The sequence below is a fragment of the Lynx rufus genome, unplaced genomic scaffold (genome assembly GCF_022079265.1).
Source record: "Lynx rufus isolate CCGP_SWC_20201006 ecotype Redwood Valley unplaced genomic scaffold, mLynRuf1.p SCAF_9, whole genome shotgun sequence".
NCBI lineage: Eukaryota > Metazoa > Chordata > Mammalia > Carnivora > Felidae > Lynx > Lynx rufus.
The window spans coordinates 34,084,657-34,108,590 of NW_025814897.1; the positions used below are offsets into that span (position 1 = coordinate 34,084,657).

The 23,934-nt window shown below is 34.2% G+C and overlaps 1 protein-coding gene across 1 annotated transcript in view; it reads right to left on the bottom strand.

Annotated features, from left to right (window-relative positions):
* The window catches only part of CNTN5 (contactin 5), a 535,125-nt gene that overhangs the window by 418,066 nt on the left and 93,125 nt on the right, over positions 1-23,934 (bottom strand). The window contains exon 5 of the mRNA XM_047071958.1: positions 21,166-21,261. Coding sequence (XP_046927914.1) covers positions 21,166-21,261 — 96 coding nt within the window. The remainder of the gene's footprint in view (positions 1-21,165; positions 21,262-23,934) is intronic.

Consider the following 23,934-nt stretch of genomic DNA (forward strand, 5'->3'; position numbering starts at 1 on the left):
CGTAATAATTAAAATGTCAAAGGTTAAAGGTAAGGTGGGAGGGACACTTGGGTGACTCAGTTAAATATCCAATTCTTGATTTTTGGCTCAGGTCCTGATCTCACAGTTCATGGGATCGAGTTCTGCGTCAGGCTCCATGCTGACAGCACCAGTACAGAGCCTGCTTAGAATTCTCTCATTCCATTCACTCTGCCCCTCCCCACTTCCTAAATCAATAAATAAACTTAAAAAAATGTAAAGAGAGAATCCTAAAAGCAGAAAGAAAGAAACAAAAAGCTACCTGCAAGGGAAAAGTTATAAGACCACTAGCTGATTTTTCAGCAGATACTTTGCAAGCCAGAAGGGAGTGGTGTAATATATTCAAAGTGCTGAAAGTAAACAAAACAAACAGACAAAAAAAACAAGAATATTCTAGTTGACAGGGTTATCATTGAGAATGAAGGAAAGAGACAGATTTTCTCAAACAATAGATAAAGGGGTTTATCACCACTAAAACAGGCTTACAGGAAATGTTAAAAGGACTTCTTTAAGGAAAAAGAAATGACCATAATTAGATATAAAAATATGAATAAAAATGTAAAATATGACAACATATTTATAAAACGTGCAGAAGGGAATAAAAAGAGAAGAAAAGGGAAAAAAGAGAAACTTTCTTTTCTTTTCTCTTTTTTCTTTTTTTTTTTAGAATGTATTTGAATTTAAATGACCATCAAATTAATATGGTCTGCTATTTACTTAGAATGTTGTATATTAACCTCATGGCCACCACAAACTCAAAACCTATAATAAATACACAAAAAATAAAGAGAAAGAAAGCCAAACAAAACACTATAGATATTCATAAATCACAAAGAAAGAGAGCAAGGGAAGAAGAAAAGAACAAAAAAGAATTGCAAAAAATTAAAAGTGACAATAAGTACCTGCCTATCAATAATTACTTTAAAGGTAAATGGCCCAGTGCTCCATTCAAAACATACAGAGTGGTAGATTGGATAAAAAAAAAATCAAGAGCCTTCTCTATGCTGCCGATGAGAGATTCACCTCTGACCTAAAATACAGACTGAAAGTGAAAGGATAGCGAAATAGTCAGTGTTCAAATGGAAATTAAAGAAAAAAATGCTGGTGTAGCAATACTTAGACAAAATAGACTTTAAAGCAGACTGTAAAAAGAGACAAAGTAGGGCATTAGGTAATGATAAAGGAATCAATACAACAAGAGGATATAACTATAAATATCTACACACCCAACACTGGAGCAACTAAAGATATAAAGCAAATATTAACAGACATAAAGACAGAAATTGATGGTACTACAATAAATAGTAGGGGAGTTTGGCATGCCATTTACATCAATGTATACATGATCCAGACAGAAAATCAATAAGGAAACAAGGTGTTTGGATGATACATTGGACATAACAGGTATATACAGAACATCCCAGCCAAAAACAACAGAATACAAATTCTTTTCAAATATACATGGAACATTCTCCAGAATAGATCACATATTAGGCCACAAAACAAACCTCAGTAAATATAAGATTTAAATCATACCATGAACATTTTCCAACCACAATGGTATAAAATTACAAATAAATCACAAGAAAACAATCAGAAAAAAGCACAAACATGTGGTGACTAAACACTACAATACTAACCATTCAATGGGTTAATGAAGTAATCAAAGAAGCAATTAAAAAATACATGGAGACAAATCAAAATGAAAATACAATGGTCCAAAATCTCTGGGACACATCAAAAGCAGTTGTAAGAGGGACGTATGTAGCAATACAGGCCTACTTCAATAAACAATAAAAACCAAAAATAAACAATCTAACCTTACACTTAACAGAACTAGAAAAAGAACTAACAAAGCCCAATGTGATTAGAAGAAAGGAAATAATAAAGATCAGAACAGAAATAAATTACTAGAGACTAAACAAATAACAGGAAAAAAGTCAATGAAACCAAGAGCTAGTTCTTTGAAAAGATAAACAAAATTGACAAACCATTAGCCAGACTCATCAAGAAAAAAGAGAAAGGACCTAAATAAGTAAAATTGGAAATGAGAAAAGAGAATTAATAACTGATACCACAGATATACAAGGATTACAAGATAATACTGGAAAAAATATGCCAACAAACTGGACAACCTAAAAGAAATGGATAAATTCCATAGAAACATGCAATCTTCCAAACTGAACCAAAGATGAATAGAAAATCTGAATAGAATGATTACAAATAATGAAACTGAATCAGTAATCAAAAACCAACAAAAAATAAATGTCCAGGAATGATGGATTCACATGTGAATTCTACCAGAAATTTAAAGTAGTGTTAATAAATATTCTCCTCAAACTAATCCAAAAATAGAAAAGGAAAGCTTTAAAATGCATTCTATGAGGGCAGCATTACTGTGATACCAAAACCAGACAAAGACACCACAAAAAAGAAAACTACAACCAATATCCCTGATGAACTTAGATACAAAAATCAACAAAATATTGGCAAACAACATACAGCAATACATTACAAAGATCATTTACTATGATCAGGTGGGATTTATTCCTGGGATGCAAGGATGATACCATATTCACAAATCAATCAATGCCATATACCACATCAACACAACAAGGAATAAAAATCATATGATTATCTCAATAGATGCAGAAAAAGCATTTGACAAGGTTTACCATATTCATGACAAAAATTTTCAACAAAATGGGGCTAAAGGAAACATACCTCAACATAATATAGGCCATCTATGAAAAACCCATAGTTAACCTCTTCCTCAATGGTGAAAATTTGAGAGCTTTCCCTTTAAGGTCAGGAATAAGAGAAGGATGTCCACTCTCACCGCTTTTATTCAACATCTATTCAAAGTCCTAGTTACAGTAATAAGACAATAAAAATAATTAAAGACATCCATATTTGTAAAGAAGGGGTTAAACTGTCACTATTCGTAGACAACATGATACTGTAGATAGAAAATACTAAAGATTCCACCAAAAAATTGAGAGAGTAAGCAAATTCATTAAAGTGGCGGGATACAAAATTAATACTCATAAATTGGTAGCGTTTCTATATGCTAACAACAGAGTTGCATAAAGAGAAATTGAAAAAAAAATACTATTTACAACTGCATCAAGAAGAATAAAATACCTAGGAATACATCCAACTAAAGGCGTGAAAGATCTGTACTCTGTAAACTATAAGACACTGATGAAAGAAACTGAAGATGACACAAACAAATGGAGGATATTCCATGCTTATGGATTGGAAGAATTAATATTGTTAAAATATCCATACTACCTAAAACAATCCACAGATTAAATGCAATCCCTGTCAAAATAACATTTTTCACAAAACTAGAACAAGTAGAGTACTCAAATTTGTATGGAACCACAGAAGATCCCCCAAAAGCCAAAGAAATACTGAGAAAGAACAAAGCTGGAGGTATCATAGTTCCTGATTTCAAGGTGTGCTACAAAGGTGTAGTAATCAAAACAGTATGATGCCGGCACAAAAACAGACACAGAGGTTAATAGCAGAGGAAAGAGACTCCAGAAATAGACACACATATTGGACAGCTACATGTAAATGAACAAAACTGTGTGGCTTTTTAATATCCTATGCAAAAATAAAATCAAAAAGGATTAAGGACTAAATGTGAGACCTGAAACTACAAAAATCCTAGAAGAGAGCACAGGCACTAATTTCTTTGACATTAGCCATAGAAACATTCTTCTAAATGTGTCTCCTAAGGCAAGTAAAAGCAAAAATAAATAGTTCGGACTAAATCAAAATAAAAAGCTTCTGTACAGTAAAGGAAATAACCAACAAAGCAAAAAGACAATGTACTGAATTGGAGAAGATATTTTCAAATGATATATCCAATAAGGGGTTAATATCCACAATATATAAAAAACTCATACAACTGAACATTGAAACAAAACAAAAACAAAAACAAAAAAACAAGCTGATAAAAAAAATGAGCAGAGGACATGAATAAACATTTCTCCAAAGAATGCATACAGATGGCCAACAGACACATGAAAAGATGCTCAACATCACTTATTATCAGTGAAATGCAAATCAAAACCACACTAAGATATCATCTCACACCTACCAGAATGGTTAAAATACAAAACACAGGAAGCAACTAGTGTTAGCGAGGATGTGGAGAAAAAGGAAGCCTTGTGTACTATTGGTGGGAATGTAAATTGGTACAACCACTGTGGAAAACAGTATGGAAATTCCTCAAAAATTAAAAATATAAATATCATATGTTTCAATAATTCCGCTACTGGATATTTACCCAGGGAAAATGAAAACATTAATTTAAAAAAAAATAAATGCTCCTCTACATTAATTGCACCATTATTTACAAGAGTCAAGTCATGGAAGCAACCTAAGTATTCATCAATAGATGAATGGTTAAGGAAAATGTGGTATATATACACAATGCAGTATTAAACAGCCATAAAAATGATGAGATCATGCCATTTGAGACAACATAGATGCACCTGGAAGGTATTATGCTACGTGAAATAAATCAGACTGAGAAAGAAAACTACCATATGATTCCACTCATAAATGGAACCCCCTCCAAAAAAAATAATAAACAAAAAGCAGAATCAGAACTATGAACACAAACTAATGCTTGCCAGATTGGAGGAGGGTGGGGCAAAATGGGTGAAGGGGAGAGGGAGATACAGGCCTTCCATATGGAAGGAGTAAGTCACAGGAATAAAAAAGGAGAATGTAAGGAATAGTCAATGATAATGTAATAGCTATGTAATGGGACAGATAGTAGCTATATTTGTGGTGAACACAGCATAATGAATTAACTTGTCAAATCACTCACTTTTACACCTGAAATTAATGTAATACACAGTGCCACTGTTATTGGTATGATCAGTTAAGTGGCATTAACATTAATCACCCTCCACTTTTTCCCAAGTAGAAATGGAAGGAATCTTAACCATGAAAAGAAGAAAATATAAATATGTGTGCTATAAAGACTACGTATGTACAGAAAAGAAAAATGTACATGGCATTACAAAAGGAAGCAAACAATAGATATTAGCATTAAATAAAATGATATTTTTTTCAAGCATAAAATGATAGCAACATAACAAGAGTAGGAACAAGAATTTCACAGAGCTGTACAAATATAAATACTAAAATCAATTTATGTTCATGAAGAAAATGTATATTATGTATATACTTGCAATATAAAACTAAAAATCACACAAAACATATATTATTCACTCAAAGATTTATATTCTAATGTTCACAGAAAATTTATTCACAATAATCTAAATTTTAAAACAGCCCATAATCAACTGGTGAATGGATAAATAAACCATGGTACTTTATGATAATGGGATATCCAACAATCAAAATGAGCTACTGATTCAGTAACATGGATGAATCTTAAAAACACTATGTTCAATGAAAGAAACCACGCTCAAGAGATGACATGCTATATGATTTTCTTTAAAATAATGTTTGGAGAACACAAAATTTAAGAATAGACAGCAGATCAATGACTGTCAGGGGTGAGAGTTGGAGGAGGAAATTGACTATAAAGAAACATCAGGGAACTTCTTATGAAGATGGAAATATTCTGTCAAAATTATGAATGTGGTTACATAACTTCATTCTTTACCCTTTTTTAATATTTGTTTGTTTGTTTAGATAAAGAGGGAGAGAGAGAGCATGATCATGAGGGAGGAGGAACAGAAAGAGAGAAAAAGAGAGAAAGAGAATCCCCAAGCAGAGACTTGCGGTGTCAGCACTGAGCCTGAAGACCTGGGGCTTGATCCCACAACTGTGACGTCATGACCTGAGCTGAAATCAAGAGTCAGATGCTCAACTGACTGAGCCACCCAGGTGCCACTCCATTCTGTATTCTTAAAGCTCATTGAATTGTACACAAAATTGTTGATGTTCATTATATGTTAATTAACTTTATTAATGTATACATTAATATAGCTAATTAAAGTAATCTATATTTAGTAAGTGATATAAAATAAAGAGAAAAAGTATTAATGACTCAAATTTTCCAATTAAGAGCATTAGTCAAAATTCCTAAAATGATGATAACATTGTCTATTTATTTGTATTTTTCTACAGTAAGATTTATGTTAAATATGATTAAGTAACAACATCACTGCATTTCTTGAAAATAAAATAATAAAGAATGATAATTTACCTTCTGAAAAATGCAGAAATGAGGTATTGAAGATGGGTGTTTTTAACTAGCCTTATAAACTGGTTTAAGGTTAGTTAGCTGTATCTATTGAGCACCTGATACATTCAAGACCATGTTTGCAGACATATAAAAGATACAAAGAGGCAAAGACTGCCTCAGCTGTCTATATAAAGTAAGAAAGATGTCAGAAATGACTTTCATGCAGTGGAGTATGTGATAGGAATCAGACAAGAGAGGAAAATTTGTAGGCACTTAAGAATACTGATAAGGTATAGGCAAGAAAAGAATGAATCTTTTCTTAGTTGATTATAAAAAGATAAAGTAAAGGAAGTATCATCACAATCACTAAGTTATGGAATATTTACAATGCAGTAGGCACTATGTTAAGCACTATACATATGTTATCTCATTGAAACTTTTCAACTACCACATATAGGTGCAAATTTGAAAATAAGGAATTATGAAAAAGCAGACTATATTATTTCCCCAAGGTCACTCTGCTGGTAAGTGACAGAGTCAAATCCTCCAATACATTCCCTGTTTGGATTAAGCTTAAGCTATTTTGAGTTAGGTTTGTAACATGTGCAACCGAGAAGTGCTAATAATGTACATGATGATGATGATGATGATGATGATATTATGTATTTTCATTCCCTGCCCCCATACCACATAGATATTGTAAAAAGAAGGAAGGGTCACAAAGAATTAGGGGAAGAGTGATATTATCTTTAAAAAAAAAAGGCCTGGAAAGATAATTTTGGTTTTCTGCATGCTTCTTTATGGACCATGAGCTAGAAATAGATTTTATATATTTAAATAGCTGAGAAAAATGGAAGAGATTAATGAAAAGTATATGGATTTCAAATGCTATAATTATATGCCACAAATAATGCTTTATTACAGCATGGGTAGCCTCATACATTTTTGTCCTATCTGTGGCTACTTTTATGCTACAGAAGCAGAGTTGAGTAGCTGTGACAGAGATCATATGGAACATAAAGTAAAAAAAAAAAAAAAAAACTTACTAGTTGGCTATTAATACAAAAAGGCTGCTAACCCCTGACTGAGAGGAATTCAACTTTGAAAAGTTGTGCTTAGTTGAGTGAGCTAAATGTAGTATGAACAAAGAATAGTAAGATTTCCCAGAGAAGAAAGAAAAGAACTGGACTTTGTCATTGTTGCTTAACTATTATTTTCTGTGCTAAAGAGTCTTCATCTAAAGCCGGCATCTGCTTTTGTTTTCCTTGGCTTTTCTTTTTTGAATCAATGTGATGGTTGTCTGTTTCTCTCAAAGATCTATTATATTGTTTAATTACCTGAGAAGAAGTTTGGGGAAAATAATACTAATATATTATTTTGTTTTAAAATATTCTATAATTTCAAGGCTCTTATTCTACCGTTTTTCAAGGGTAGAAACTGAAGCTAGGGTAAATTTTATTCCTTCCCTTCTGAACCAACTTTCTAGCAATTAGTATAATGGGGATTCACATCCAGCTATCTGACTCCATTATGTGTTTCTTTTTACCATCTTCCTTTTTGGGTCAGAGTCAATGAGAAGGTAAAATTTCTTTGGTACATCACAGAATGTGAAAAAAAAGCGGGGGGGGGGAGTATTGGGATGCCTGGGTGTCTCCTTCAGTTGGGCATCCACCTCTTGATTTTGGCTCAGGTTATGATCTCATGGTTCCTCAGTTTGACCCCTGCTCTGCGCTGACAGGAGGAGCCTGCTTGGGATTCTCTCTCTCAGTCTCTGTCAGTCCCTCCGCTACTCGTACTCTCTCTATCTCTACCTCAAAATGAATTTAAAGTATTTAAAAAAAATTAAAAAAAAAGGAGTATTAAATTTTTCAAAAAATGTAAGGCCTTAAATTTATAAACTCATCAATTTAATCTAACGTGGCTGTATTTTGTCACACTAATTTCACTGACTGTTCTACTGCCTTGTCCAAACTAAAGGAGTAAGCAGCTTGCTCTCCTGAACCACTGTTTCTCACATCTTCTGTGTAGAGTATCTCATAGAGAGGGAAAAAATAGACTATGTTAACAAATTGGGAATATGTGGTCAAATCCAATTAAATAACCAAACATAATTAAATAAACTCAAGTTTAGCATGTAGAAATCCCAAACAAATATAGGGAACAAGATCAGGGTTATTTCAGTTTCTAAATCTTTTCTGCTGTGCCTAAATATTCTGCAACAAACTCAGGTTGAAGTGTTTGCTTTCTGATATTTGGCTTTTTGTGTATAAATTTTGTCAGATACAGTTAAAAAACCAAATACTCTAAAACACATTGAATTTTCCTTTCCAGTGACATCTAGAGGACATATTGAAACAAAGAATAGTTCATGCAAGAAAAGAATAAAGGCATATACTTTAAAACAGATTTGTGAAAATTTTAAGGGAATGTCAATTTGTACCTGTTGATAAGCACCAAGTTGAGAAACTAATTAAACCTTTTGTAACTAATACTTCACCAGATAACGTACTTTGGGTTGAAACAGTATTTTTGTGTGTAATTTAAGGGTATAAAAATTGTATTATTATTTTAATACTCACATAGGAAAACATGAATAATAAAAAAATAAAAATTTCTCATTTCTCTATCATTTTATTCAATGTACTTGAATATTCACCTGTTCTGTCTGCCTTTTAAATTACTGTTGAGATAGAGACATGGTAAAAATATTAAAATGTTTACATACACATAATTTATTTTCATGTATTATTTATACACTTGATTTTGGCAGTACAGAATATTTAACTCAGCTAACAATTTGGCCAAGTCAATAAAAGTAATTGATGAAATTACTAATTCATTTGAATTAATGTAATAAACATGTTAACCAGTGGCTTCTGTAGACAGAAAATGAATTTTCAATAAAATTTCACAATGATGTTGTGGAAAGACCATATGATATAGTCAAAAGGACATTGGGCTTAGAGTTACACAAGCCCGAATCTCTGGCATTTTATGTATTAGATGTAAAACTTTGGACAAGTTACTTCTGAGCACAAAATCCCCATTTGTATAATGAAGGTAACAATAATAAACTTACAAAGCAGGGATAAAGATTAAATAAGACACTACATGGAAAATATAAAAAAATTGGTTTTCATTCCTAATCTTTATCCTAATGAGATAGCTGACCCTCTTCAGAATTTAATAATAGAATTCCCTGAGTCCTAATAATTTAACTCAAGTCTACTTGATTACAAGATTTTTTTAGGAAAGAAAAATCATAATCCCATGACAATAAAGACAGATTGGTTACTTTTAAAATTAATCACAACATTTTAGGTACTTAATCTATCTTTTTCCATCTTGCAAATCTCTTTTTGGTCAGTTATTTATAACACATTAGAATACAACACTAATATATTGCAAAGTGAAACTGCACATTTTGCAAAATTGTGGCTGTCACAAAGTTAATAAAGATACGTTTGAAAAGTGTCTCCTTTCATTAGACCTTATTTACTAATCAATGAAGATATAATGAAGTACCAGAAACTGCAAGAATATGGACTCCACATGTTTCGACATAATAGTGACTGGAAATAATTGAGAAGTCTTGAGAAAATTGTTGAACTTATCAAATATTTTCGAGCCAATTACTTTTTAAGAATTACTTGTTATGAGGGGTGCCAGGGTGGCGCAGTTGATTGAGCATCCGACTTTGGCTCAGGTCACGATCTCATGGCTTGTGGGTTCAAGCCCCACTTAGGGCTGTGTGTTGACAGCTCAGAGCATGGAACCTGCTTCACATTTTGTGTCTCCCTTTCTGTCCCTCCCCCGCTCATACGCTATCTCTCTCTGTCTCAAAATAAGTAAACATTAAAAAAAAAAAAACAAACTTACTTGTGATCTTGGCACAAAGTTAAATATGAAGCATGGAGTGACAATCTATCTTACTATTTTATAGGAAAAAGAATGCCAAAAACACTTGAGGTTTTTTTCCTAATAGTTATGGTTATTACAGAATTTTAAAGTTATGAGACAGATTTTATAATGTAATATGTAATTTTTTAATAAAAAAGTATCAACCAAAATATTTCATTTTCACTTTTGTAAAATTTCTGTTCCCATTTTATATAGATGTGCCCTAAGGAGATAATTTCTGGTACCAGCAATCCTAGGATAAATAGGCTCTCTGAAGATAGCAATGATACCTAGTGTCCTTTTACTTTATTGTCAGGATTCATTTTTCCTTTCAGTGATCTCTTTCACTTCTCAGACCTTCAGATTCACATTTCCAAGTGCCCCTCCTCATCTTACAATTGCCTTTTGTCAGTTTGATGTCAACTAATCCATGCCAAATGGTAATTAATGTTAGCAGATAATGATTTAAGGTGTCACTTCTCTCATAGAAATTGTGTTTTAAAGAGGATTCTTTAAGACAGATCTTCAACACAAAAATGAATTTAATGCTCACTATCCTCCAAGCATTGGGCTAATTGCATTACATAAACTATTTCTTAATTCTTGCTACAATTCTTTGAGGTAATTTTTATTATTCCTTCTTTATAGCTAAGATAAGGCTTCATTTAACAAATAAAGTCAATAGAAAGTTTCAGAGCTAGGATGGGAATCCCTGGCTGTCTGAGTCCAAATCCCAGGTGAAATATTATGGTTAGTATACTCTTTGAAAGCAGAGACTATCTCATATTTCTTCATCACACTGTTTGGGGGGGCATGTATTTATGTTCTCTAAATTTGCTGGGGCTCTCTAAATTTGTTGGGCTCTGCACACATAGTGCAGAGCCTGCTTGGGATTCTAGTGCTCTCTCTCTCTCTCTCTCTCTCTCTCTCTCTAAATAAGTAAATAAACTGGGGCGCCTGGGTGGCGCAGTCGGTTAAGCGTCCGACTTCAGCCAGGTCACGATCTCGCGGTCCGTGAGTTCGAGCCCCGCGTCGGGCTCTGGGCTGATGGCTCAGAGCCTGGAGCTTGCTTCTGATTCTGTGTCTCCCTCTCTCTCTGCCCCTCCCCCGTTCATGCTCTGTCTCTCTCTGTCCCAAAAATAAATAAATGTTGAAAAAAAAATTAAAAAAAAATAAGTAAATAAACATTATTTTTCTTATCTGTTTACTTGTACAATATCAGTTTCCTCCATGGGTTTGAGGCTGGTGAACCTATCTGTTTTAAATTACAGTGAAGTAAAAATGTATTCAATCTAGAGAAAAAAAAACTCTTTTTTTTCTTTAATAGAAAACATTTCAGCTAAAATGTTACAGCTTAGACAGGAGAACTGAAGGGTTCCTTAGATCTATCATAACCAATACTTCATAGGGAAGGAGTCTCAGGCCTATGGGGCATTGAAGAGTTCCTAGGGTTTAGCATCTGGGTCAGGACCAGGGGGGGCCCTTAATCCTCCAGTGTCAACTGCTGTTTGAGTATTTTTTTAATTGAATAAATTATGTTACAACAAGATTAAAATTAGAAAGTATTAAAAGGACAACCAAGTGCATTATGCTCCTGTGTTTGGTGTATGCTCAGACATAGGCTTTTCTATAGCTCATTTATTTTCTAAATTCAGCTATAGTCTATGATGGCTGAAAACACATAGTACGAAGAAAGAAAACAATTTTTTGTCTATAAATCTTCTCATAATGCCTTAATCCACTTTCCTTGGTGCTTCTTTGGTAATCAATTATTATGGTTTTATTATCCTTTTCTCTGAGACCAGTTCAGCACTAGCATTCCTCATGAGTGACATGTGATCAAAAGAGTAATGGTAGAGGGACTGGTTGGCATGGAGAGCATGTTTGAGAGAGTTGGACCTGTGTCCATGATTTGGAATTTCAAGAAAGCTGATATATCAAAGACTGGGGACTTATTCTGTCTGGGACTCAATCCCACATAATTTAATAAGATCATCAAGGAAAAATGGTACTAGACTAGTAGAATTGAGAATAAGTTAGGGGTCTAGATAGTAAATAGGAAAAATGATAAAAGGTTTTTGAAATATGTTCCTTATGATTTATCCCTGGCTACAAGTAGCTTTATGTACTCTGGTTTTTCTCCTATTGAATTCAAAGACTGTTGGGACAGTGCTTGCAACCTTTATTTTTGTTTTTTTATTCCTTGTCTCAAGACCTGTTAGAATTCTCTGCAAATAACAGAAATGCCAAATAAAGATTCTGGCTATCTTCTCTTAAGGATAAATTCCTCTTTTTAACAACCACAGAGCCCCTGGTTTTCTGGGCATCTAGAAGATAGATACATTAAACTTTGGTTCTTCTAAGATCTTGTATGTTTGAGAACCACAGTAATACAATATTTAAATAGTCAATGAATCATTTGATTCATTTGATTCATTGTAATTTTGAAATGAGTAGAAGGGAAAAATATAATTAATCCCTCCCTTTAAAGAAGGTAGTGGACATGAAAAAAAGGACAAAAAAAAAAACAGAAAAAGCATAGTAAGGAGTACAAACTTAGATGATACAAACAAATATAAATAGACTAAACTCATAGTTAAAATACAGTAGGTACTCAATAAACATTTGTTGAATGAAAAAATACTAAAATTTTTATATAATACAATAAGCATTTTTGAGAGGCTTATAATTCCATTTTTAAAAAAGTTTTGCTTCTATTCATACTATGAATGTTTTAGTATAGCTTTAACCAAAATGTAAATTATATCGTAAACAACATATCAAAGATTGAAATCCTTGTTCCATCATTTACTAAGTACTTAAGTGTTTCACTTAATCTATCTGAAGCTTAGATATAAGAGTAATGACAATAATCTCTAACTCTCAGATACTTTGCAAGGGTTACCTGTTACAGTGAATGTGAAAATATGATTATTATATTGTAGAGTGGTATTTTTAACTATAGCCTAATACTTCATATAAGAATTTTAAGTCCCACTTCAGTGCAAGATGCTGAGATAATGTTAATGCACATAATATTAACAAAACATATTTAAAGTAAAGTAGTACTTACTGCCTTCTTTATTTAAAAATATTCATGATGATAACCTCTAAATCATAAAATAAGTCTATGTATGGTTATAGGTTTTATCAGGCTTATTTCATTTTAACAGATCTTTACTTTACAATACAACCCTGAGTTTCAAAATTACTAAACTTACAGAGGTTTTTTTTTTTTTTTGGTTGTTTTTTTTTTTATTCTTTTTTTAAAATTTTTTTTTAACATTTATTTATTTTTGAGACAGAGTGAGACAGAGCATGAACAGTGGAGGGTCAGAGAGAGAGGGAGACACAGAATCTGAAGCAGGCCTCGGGCTCTGAGCTGTCAGCACAGAGCCTGATGTGGGGTTTGAACTCACAGACTGTGAGATCATGACCTGAACCGAAGTTGGACACTTAACCGAGTGAGCCAACCAGGCGCCCCTTGGTTGTTTTTTTTTAGCAACCAAAATACTTTTCAGCTGGTGTGGTTAACAATCCAGAAAAAAAAATATATTTATTTTCTCATAGATGAATAACTACTTCAGTATCCAATCAAGATGTTTTCATTCACAGATGTTCCTGACAGGAGTTAATATTGTTCTCTTGGGAAGTAAACAGATATTTTGCAAAAAAAAAAAAAAAAATCAATCCTAGCTTTTACTTTACGTCACACAAAAAATGTGCATTGTACATCTGTTTAAGGTAATGAGAACATGTATCTTTGGGCTTATTCTGAATACTATTTAATCTTCTGTGAAACGTAACGTTTTGTAATTTTACGTAACACTACTGCATTATAGTAGCTGCTATACTTTGAAATAGTAATATTTGAATTAGGTCACCCAAATATCTGTAATAAATATGGGTTGTAATAAACAGCATGATGCTGATAGAAACTGTCTAAAGCACTATAAAACTCAATTGTTAGAATAAGCAAACTTATTTAGTTATTTAACATGAATTTAATGAATGTCTGCTGTTAGGTGTGCTAAATTCTGTACCCTAAAGAACATATAATCTTGTAGAAGTAGAGAAAAATATCAGTAAACTTTTACCTCCAACATTTTACTTAACATAACAACATTATGATAAAATGGTTGGGAAGTAAGATGGTGAAGTAGTAGGAAGGTTTGCCTGGGTTTGCCTCAAAAACAACTGAATAAATATAAAATAATTCTGAATACCCAAGAAATCAATCTGAAGACTGATGGAACAAAATGCACAACTAGTGGGAGAGAAGAGGCCACATAAAGGGAATTAGAAAGTGTGAAGGCGAGAATTGAGGAAGGAAAGGAGAAAAAGATGACAGATGCCGCAGAGGGGAGGGAGTCCTGATACAGAGAAAGAAGAAAGAGAGAGAGGGGAACACAAGGGGAATCACAAAAGGAAAGCACTTTCCCTAAGACATGGACTAGGAAAATGAGAGGGTCTGATTCTTGTGAGATTTTATAAGGAGCTGAGCTAAAAGACTAGAATTTTAGGGGTCTGTATCATGGCTGGTATGGAGCACAGTAGGTGTTATAGTGCTCCTGTGGAAGGAGGGAAAATAGCCCAGTAGTTGATGGTGAGATCTGAGGATCTCCGGCACTCACTGGGAGAGGTGGTCCCCCCCTTCTTGGAATGGATCTGGGTGAGGTGGCATTGCCTCTCTGGGGACAAAAGAGCTAATGGGTGCCACTACTATCCCTTTCCCCTTAACATAGGTGCAGAGATGGCTTCTGGAGGAGGCTAACCTGGACACTGGCTCTTTGCTGCACTTTACTCTCAAATCCATTCCCTTGTGCTTTGGTGCAACAGCCCTTGTGGAACAAACCAGCATTAGTCCCAGCATGGAGAGACCCTCCCCAGCATAGGTCCCCACGAGGCCAGATTCCTGCAAGTTTGTAGTTTTGAAACTTAGCCAACCTCCCTGGAAGAGAACACAGGTGTACTGCATTGCCAGGTGGCCAGATGGCCTAGACACAGTCAGGGTGAGGGAGGGATCTGAGAGAAGCCTGGGAAACATGAGGGGGAGATTGTTACTCTGGAAAGGCTTCCCAGACAGCTATGGGTTTGAACTCCCCTATCCAGGATGGGAGATAGGGCTGGCGCTATTTCTCTTCCCCACCCCTGGCATAAGCTGACTTCAGTGAGCAGAACAGCACCAATAGTGGTGATCTAAACCGCTTACACAAAGCTCCACCTACTGCACTCAGCAGGTGCTGCTTTCCTAGGGCAAGTGTGATGAGAACCAGGGTAGTAGACACCTCCTCTAGAAGACCAACACAAGTTCCCTCCACACACATATCTACTGACCATAGAATTCTGCAAAGCTTCAGCTATCTAGGAAATAGTGTCAGGTTTCTTTCAGCAAGCAGATCAGAGCACACCTAGATAAAACTCACCACCCTCTGAACAAGGCCAAACTCTCACCAATGCAGGCAAGGAGAAACTCTGCAGTGGACTGACCTGAGGGAAAGAGCAGCCAAACACAACAGCAGAGAGCACAAAGCATACACCAGAGACACTTCCTGAAGGACCAGACCCTGGAAAGTATATAGCCTCTTCTTCATAAAGCCATTACATTAAGGAACATGAAAAATAATAGGCTTTTCTAACACACAGAAGACAGACGTAGACAAAATTCCAAGATGAAGAAATTCATACCAAAAGAAAGAACAAGGAAAGGTCACAGCTAGGAATCTAATCCAAATATAATTGCTTGAGGGATAATTTAAAGCAACAATCATAAGGATACTAACTGGGTTTGAGAAAAGAATAGAAGATATGAGGGAATCCCTTAATGCAGAGATAAAAAAAAATCTAACAACTAGTTAGGCCAAAATAAAAAAAAAATGCTATAACCAAGATGTGAAACTGACTGGACATATTACCCACAAGTATGGAAGAATCGGAGGAAGGAAAAAGTGATGTAGAAACTAAAATAATGGAAAATAATAAAGCTGAACAAAAGAGAGAACGAATAATTATGGAACACGAGAATAGACTTAGGGAACTCAGTGACTCTATCAAACATAATAACTGTCAGAGAAAAGGGGGAAGAAAGTTTATTTGAAGAAATTATAGTTGAAAACTTATCTAATATGGAGAAAGAAAGAGACACCAAAGTCCAGGAAGCACAGAAAACTCCCATCAAAATCAACAAAAGCAGGCCAACACCAAGACAGAGCATAGTTAAATTTGCAAAATATAGAGATAAAGAAAAAAAAGTCTAAAAGCAGCAAGAGAAAAGAAGTCCTTAACTTACAAGGGAAGACAAAAAAAGGCTAGCAGACAATCTCTCCATAGAAATTTCACAGCGGCCAGAAGGGAGTGGCATGATATATTCAGCATGAGAATGGGAAAAATATGTAGCCAAGAATACTTTATCCAGCAAGGCTATCTTTCAGAAAACAAGGAGACATAAAGAGTTTCCCAGAAAAACAAAAACTAAAGGAGTTCATGACCACTAAACCAACCCTGCAATAAATATTAAGGAGACTCTTTGAATGGGAGAGAAAACCCAAAGTGATTAAAAACTAGAAAGGAACAGACAAAATTTCCAGAAAAAAACGACTTGAAAAGTAACACAATGACTCTAAATTCATATTTATCAATAATCACTCTGTATGTAAATGGACTAAATGCTCCAATCAAAAGATACTGGGTATCAGAATAGATCAAAAAAACAAGACCCATCTATATGCCACCTACAAGAGACTCATTTTCGACCTAAAGACACCTTTAGATTGAAAGAGAAAGGATGAAGAAACATTTATTGTACTAATAGAAAGCCAGAAGTAGACATACTTTTGTCAGACAAATGAGATTTTAAACAAAAGACTGTAACAAGAGATGAAAAGAAGGGCACTATATCATAATAAAGGGGTCTGTACAACAAGATGTAACAATTGTAAATATCTATGCCCCCAACTCAAATATACAAAACAATAACAAACATGAAGGAAATAATTGAGGGGCACCTGGGTGGCTCAGTTGGTTAAGCGTCCGACTTCCGGCTCAGGTCATGATCTCGCGGTCCGTGAGATCTGTGCTGACAGCTCAGAGCCTGGAGCCTGTTTCAGATTCTGTGTCTCCCTCTCTCTGACCCTCCCCCGTTCATGCTCTGTCTCTCTCTGTTTCAAAAATAAATAAACATTTAAAAAATTTAAAAAAAGGAAATAATTGATACAATAATAGTATGGGATTTTAGCACCCCACTTACATCAATGGACAGGTCATCTAAGCAGAAAATCAACAAGACAACAATGAATTTGAATGACACACTGGACCAGATGGACTTAACAGATATATTCAGAATATTTCATCCTAAAGCACCAGAATACACAATCTTAAGTGCACATGGGACATTCGCCAGAATAGATCACATACTGGGTCACAAATCAGGCGTTACCAAGTAAAAGAAGATTGAGATCATACCATGCATATTTTCTGACCACAATGCTACAAAACTTGAGGTCATCCACAAGAAAAAAAAATTGGGAAGACCACAAATACATGGAGGTTAAAGAACACCCTAATGAAGAATGAGTGGGTCAACCAGGAAATTAAAGAAGAAATATATATATTCTATATAGAATATATATGTATGTGTGTGTGTATAATGTGTGCATATACATATATATGCATATATATATATATATATATATATATATATATATATATATACATATACACAAATGAAAATGAAAACAGGACAATCCAAAACCTTTGGAATGCAGTAAAAGCAGTCATAAGAGGAAAGTATATATCAATACAGGCCTACCTAAGGAAGCAAGAAAAATCTCAAATATGTAACCCAAACTTACACCTATAGGAACTATAAACAACAACAACAACAACAACAACAAATGAAGCCTAAAGGCAACAGAAAAAGAGAAATAATAAAGATCAGAGTAGAAATAAATGATATAGAAACAAACAAACAAAAACAGAACAGAGCAATGAAATTAGGACCTGGTTTTTGAAAGAATTAATAAAAATTTTAAAGCCCTAGCCATGCTTACCAAAAAGAAGAGAAAGGAACTAAATAAATAAAATCATGACTGACAGGGATCACAACCAATACCACATAAATGCAAACAATTATAGGAGAATATCATGAAAAATTACAGGCCAAAAAATGGTTAATCTGGAAGAAATGGATACATTCCTAGAAAAATACAAACTACCAAAACTGAAACAGGAAGAAATAGAAAAATTGAACAGACCCATAACTAGCAAAGAAATTGAATCAGTAATCCAAACTCTTCCAACAAACAGAAGTCCAGGGCCAGATGGCTTTCCAGGAGAATTCTACCAAACATTTAAAGAGGAGTGAATGCCTATTCTTCTCAAACTGTTCCAAAAACTAGAAATAGAAAGAAAACTTCCAAACTCATTCTATGAGGCCAGAATTAGCTTGATTACAAAACCAAAGACCCCACTAAAAATACAGAATTATAGGCCAATGTCTGATGAATATGGATACAAAGTTCTCAGTAAAATATTAGCAAATCAAATCCAACAGTACATTAATACAATCATTCACCACCATCCATACTATATGGGATATATTCCTGGGTTCAATATTTGCAAATCAATGTGGTACACCACATTAATCAAAGAAAGGATGAGAACCATATGATCCTTTCAATAGATGCAGAAAGAGCATTTGACAAAGTACAGCATCCATTCTTAATAAAACAGTCAACAAAGTAGGATTAGAGGGAACATATCTCAACATCATAAAGGTCACATATGAAAAACCCACAGCTAATATAATCCTTAATGGGGAAAAACTAAGCTTTTCCTTTAAGATCAAGAAAAAAGACAAGGATATACACTTTCATCATTGTTATTTAACATAGTACTGGAAGTCCTAGCCTCAGCAATCAGACAACAAAAAGAAATGAAAGGCATCCAAAGCAGCAAGGAAGAAGTAATTTCATTATTTACACGTGACATAATACTCTATGTAGAAAACCCAAGGATTCTACCAAAATATTGACAGAACTGATACATGAATTCAATAGTCGCAGGATAGAAAATCAAAGCGCAGAAATCTATTATATTTCTATACACCAATAATAAATCAGGAGAAAGAGAAATCAAGTAATTGATCTAAGTTATAACTGCACCAAAACCCATAAAATACCTAGGAATAAACTTAAGCAAAGCAGTAAAATATCTGCACTCTGAACTCTAGAACACTGATGAAAGAAACTGAAGAGGACGCAAAGAAATGGAAAAACATCCAATGGTCATGAACTGGAAGAATTAATATTGTTAAAATGTTTAAACTATCCAAAGCAATCTATACATTTATGCAATCCCTGTCAAAATACCATCAGCATTTTTCACAGACCTAGAACAAACAATCCTATAATTTGTATGGGACCACAAAAGACCCAGAATTGACAAAGCAATCTTGAAAAAGAAAAGTAAATCTGGATGCATCATAATTCCTGACTTCAAGGTATATTCGAAAGCTGCAGTGGTATGGTCAAGATGGTATGATATTGGTACAAAAATAAACACAGAGATCAATAGGATAGAAAAGAAAACCCAGAAATGGACCCGCAACTATATGGTCAACTAATCTTTGACAAAGCAAGAAAGAATATCCAGGAAAAATACAGTCTCTTCAACAAATGATGTTGGGAAAACTGAAGAGCAACATGCAAAATAATGAAAGTAGACCACTTTTCTACATCATACACAAAAATAAATTCAAAATAAAATTCCTACACATACACATTTAGAATGAAAGACCTAAAAGTGAGACAGGAAACCATCAAAATTCTAGAGAACACAGGCAGTAACCTCTTTGACATGGGATGTAGCAACTTCTTACTACATACATCTCCTGAGGCAAAAGAAACAAAAGCAAAAATGAACTATTGGGACTTATCAAGATAAAAATCTTCTTCACAGTGAAGGAAACAATCAACAAAGCTAAAAGACAACCTTCAGAATGGGAAAAATATTTGCAAATGACAAAAATGATAAAGTGTTATTATCCAAAATCTATAAAGAACTTATCAACCTCAACACCCAGAAAACAAATAATCCAGTTAAAAAATGGAGAGAAGACTGGAACAGACCTTTTTCCAAAGAAGACATTCAGAAGGCTAAAAGACACATGGAGAGATGTTCAACATCACTCGTCACCATCAGAGAAATACAAATCAAAACTACAATGAGATCTCACCTCACACCTGTCAGAATGGCTAAAATTACCGACATAGAAAATAACAGGTGTTGGCAAGGATGTAGAGAAAGGGGAACACCTCTTACACTGTTGGTGGGAATGAAAACTGAGGCAGCCACTATGGTAAACAGTATGGAGGCTCTTCAAACTGAGCCAGCCATGTACCCCCATTCTAATATTTCTTATGACATATATACAATAGCAACCATCTGGTGTTACTCTTACTGATCTCAATCAGATATCACATTTTTATTTATTTACTCAATTATTAATGATGAAGGAAACAAAGGCAAGAAAAATGCGGTTTAAATTGAATTCCCATTCAGCCTGCGGCCCATTGATAGATGTCAGAGACCTGCAGCATGTAACACTTGCCAAAAAGTTTATGGCTGCCTTAATGACTTAAAGTTTACACTTCCTTAAAAACTAAAAACAAGCTTATCTTGACAATAGCTAAATCTTCAGGGTCCTGTGAGACCCTGCTTTCAGCATCCAGAAATTCCTTGGAGACTTAAGTTATCTATATCTCCACTCCCTCCACAAACTTGAGAGAATATACTCAGTCACTCCTCACAACCCCAGTGTAGGCAGAGACATAGCCACAACAATCAACAGTTAGAATGGCAATAAAATAATCTTGTCATAGGAGAGCAGTCTTCTGTCTGGTGGTATTTAGAGTATATGATTTTTAATTACTCAGCTGATACTCTGATACATTTCAAAAAAGTCATGCATATTTCACCTGGAATGTTTCCTAGTCAATACACTATCTAAAAGAATGAGCATATAGTAAAAAAGAGCAGCAGCAATACAGAATGGGATCCTACTGTACCTGGTGAATGAGGCGGAGGAGAGCACATCAGAACAACCCCCTGGCCTTCCCTCACAGAGACTGCACTTCTTGTCCGGCCACTAAAATTTCCCAGATCTGTCAACATAACACAGGATTTAGATGCAAGGCTAAAAAAGTGGGGGGAAAACTTAAAGAATTACTACTTTTATAACTTGTGCCTGCTTTTCTTTCATTATCCAGACAAGGTTTATTTTTATTTGTTAAGCTGTGATAGGAAGGCCTTAAAAATAAATACATACCATCCAATTTAAATACCACAATTTTCAGATTATATGCAACTGTACACTCTTTATTTCTATTGAGGGTGCATACAAGGTGCCAGTGTAGGAAGAAAATAGACAATACATTTATAACCCATTAAATAGTCCTTTTATTTCTTTATAATATTTCCTACATATTAATTTTTCTACTGTTAATAGAACCCATTCATGCATAGTGAGAAGAGAAATAGAAGTGGTTAGGGGTACCTGGTGTCCAACCTGCTGCCTCATTATGTAATGCTAGGAATGGCATGTAAAACCAAGCATGAATTTTCCAAAGTAGAGAGACTTGTGTGCTCTAGCAGAATATAACGAAGATATAAAGTATTCTTTATCTATAAGTATGAGGGAAAAAGCCATGCTATTTTCATTTTATAGAAGCCTGGAATGGCTTGTGCAAATTAATTATACTCATCCATTTTGGTTACTCTGCAAATATTGTAGTTATCAAAATACTCCACTGTAAGTATGAAAGAGTACAGCATTGATTGGGGTTCAACTGTCTTTCCTTAAATTATATTGCACTTGCACAAATTGAAAATACTTTCTTAAAAACAAAGTGACCTAAAAAAGAATGATATATATTATTTGTATTTCTATTATTGTTTATTAATCTATTCATAGCTCAGTATATATGGCCCTTTCCTCTTCTTGGGCTAGGTTGATCAATGATGTGATTTTTAGAATAGTTTCCTAGAAACAGTAGGAGTTAAATATTTTAATAAATAAACATTGCTCCAGAATTATCAGTCTATGAAATATATTCCCATGGTGAAGAATGCTTCTTGAAAATGTTCTCCTTTTCTTTCCTTTATTCACCAATTGTAAGAGAGATTTTTTTTTGAAACTTCCCATTACTTCATATTAAAATAGTATGTTACATAGTAATCCAATGTAGACTCTCAAATTTAATGTTTGTTAATCTGACAAAAGATGAGAGTAAGCAGTAAACAAAATATACTGAAATTATATGAAGGAGATAAATCACTAACTTTAATATCCTAAGAGGGATTCTATACCTTACTTTTTTTAGATATGTACAATAATTTACTGATTTAGTGAATGTACAATCAAATATTTTTTAAATTTTTTTAACGTTTATTTATTTTTGAGACAGAGAGAGACAGAGCGTGAACAGGGGAGGGGCAGAGAGAGAGGGATACACAGAATCTGAAGCAGGCTCCAGGCTCTGAGCCATCAGCTCAGAGCCAGACGCGGGGCTCGAACTCACTGACAGCGAGATCGTGACCTGAGCTGAAGTCGGACGCTTAACCGACTGAGCCACCCAGGTGCCCCTCAAATCTTCTTAAATACATTCCAAATTACAAAGAACTAACAAACAGTGAAGGCCTAACGGCAAATAAATACAGAAGTATTCGTTATTGATGAAAGTGTTATCTATGTTTCATTATAAATAGTTAAGCATTTCACAAACTGTATAGATAAAAAAGAAAGAGTTTCTAATTCTACTTTTTTTGGTGGTGGTTTAAGAACATACACAATAACTTCTGGTAAAGATAAGTTTACTCATTTTCAAATATGTGTGACTCAGGGCTTTAAATTCATATGTATTGATTCTTAGGGATAGAAGCTGTCTTTTTCCCAATAAATAATCTTAATATGAAAACAAGCATGTCAAGGTTTCTAATTTGACTCCCTTTGACTCTACTACTGGACACAGCACAGGAACCATACTGTGAGGCAGTGGTTGCATTAAGGCTGTGATATCTCTTTAGGGATTATATGGCTTTACTTTCCTTTTTTCATCCTCACTGAATTTATAAACTCTAAAAGGCTATTTGGATATTAATATATTAAAATTGAATTTCTGAATTGATTTCTGAAACATATATGTAACTTCCAATACATTTACTACATGTTTTGTTATGTTTATTATGACATTTCAAATTAACCTATTATAGTTAAAAGAATATTTTAATAGAAAACAATCATAAGTATATAATGTTAGCAGATAGAAAGGTCTAAGAGGGATCTCTCCTGAAATACTTCATAAAGATAACACTGGTTGGTATAGTGGGTTGAGTAAATTTGGAAACAGGAAGGTTTTTCACTCCCGGAAATAAACACACACACACACACACACACACACACACACACACGCAAACACACACACACACATTTCAAAAACCAGTGCCTAGAAAAGTGAATTAGTTTAAAGAGTTGGAGAGAGAAAGTTGCAAGAAATTGGCAAGAAGGAAAGTGCATAATGGGTTCTGGACACTGATCTTATGATCATATGTTAAATACAGTAGATTGGTTAGTTATTAGGGAGAAATGAGGAAAAAGGGTCAAGGCACCAGGATAAATCTTATACAGTTAGGAATAAAGTGTTGAGGTTTATCTGTCTCTTGGGCTTTAATTTCCTAGTCTTAAATCTGTTCTGACTAAGTGACAATGTTTGGTGTATGGGAGTTGTGTGTTTGGAAGAAGGAATGGGAATCCAGTGTTTATTTAAATTGCAGTTGGT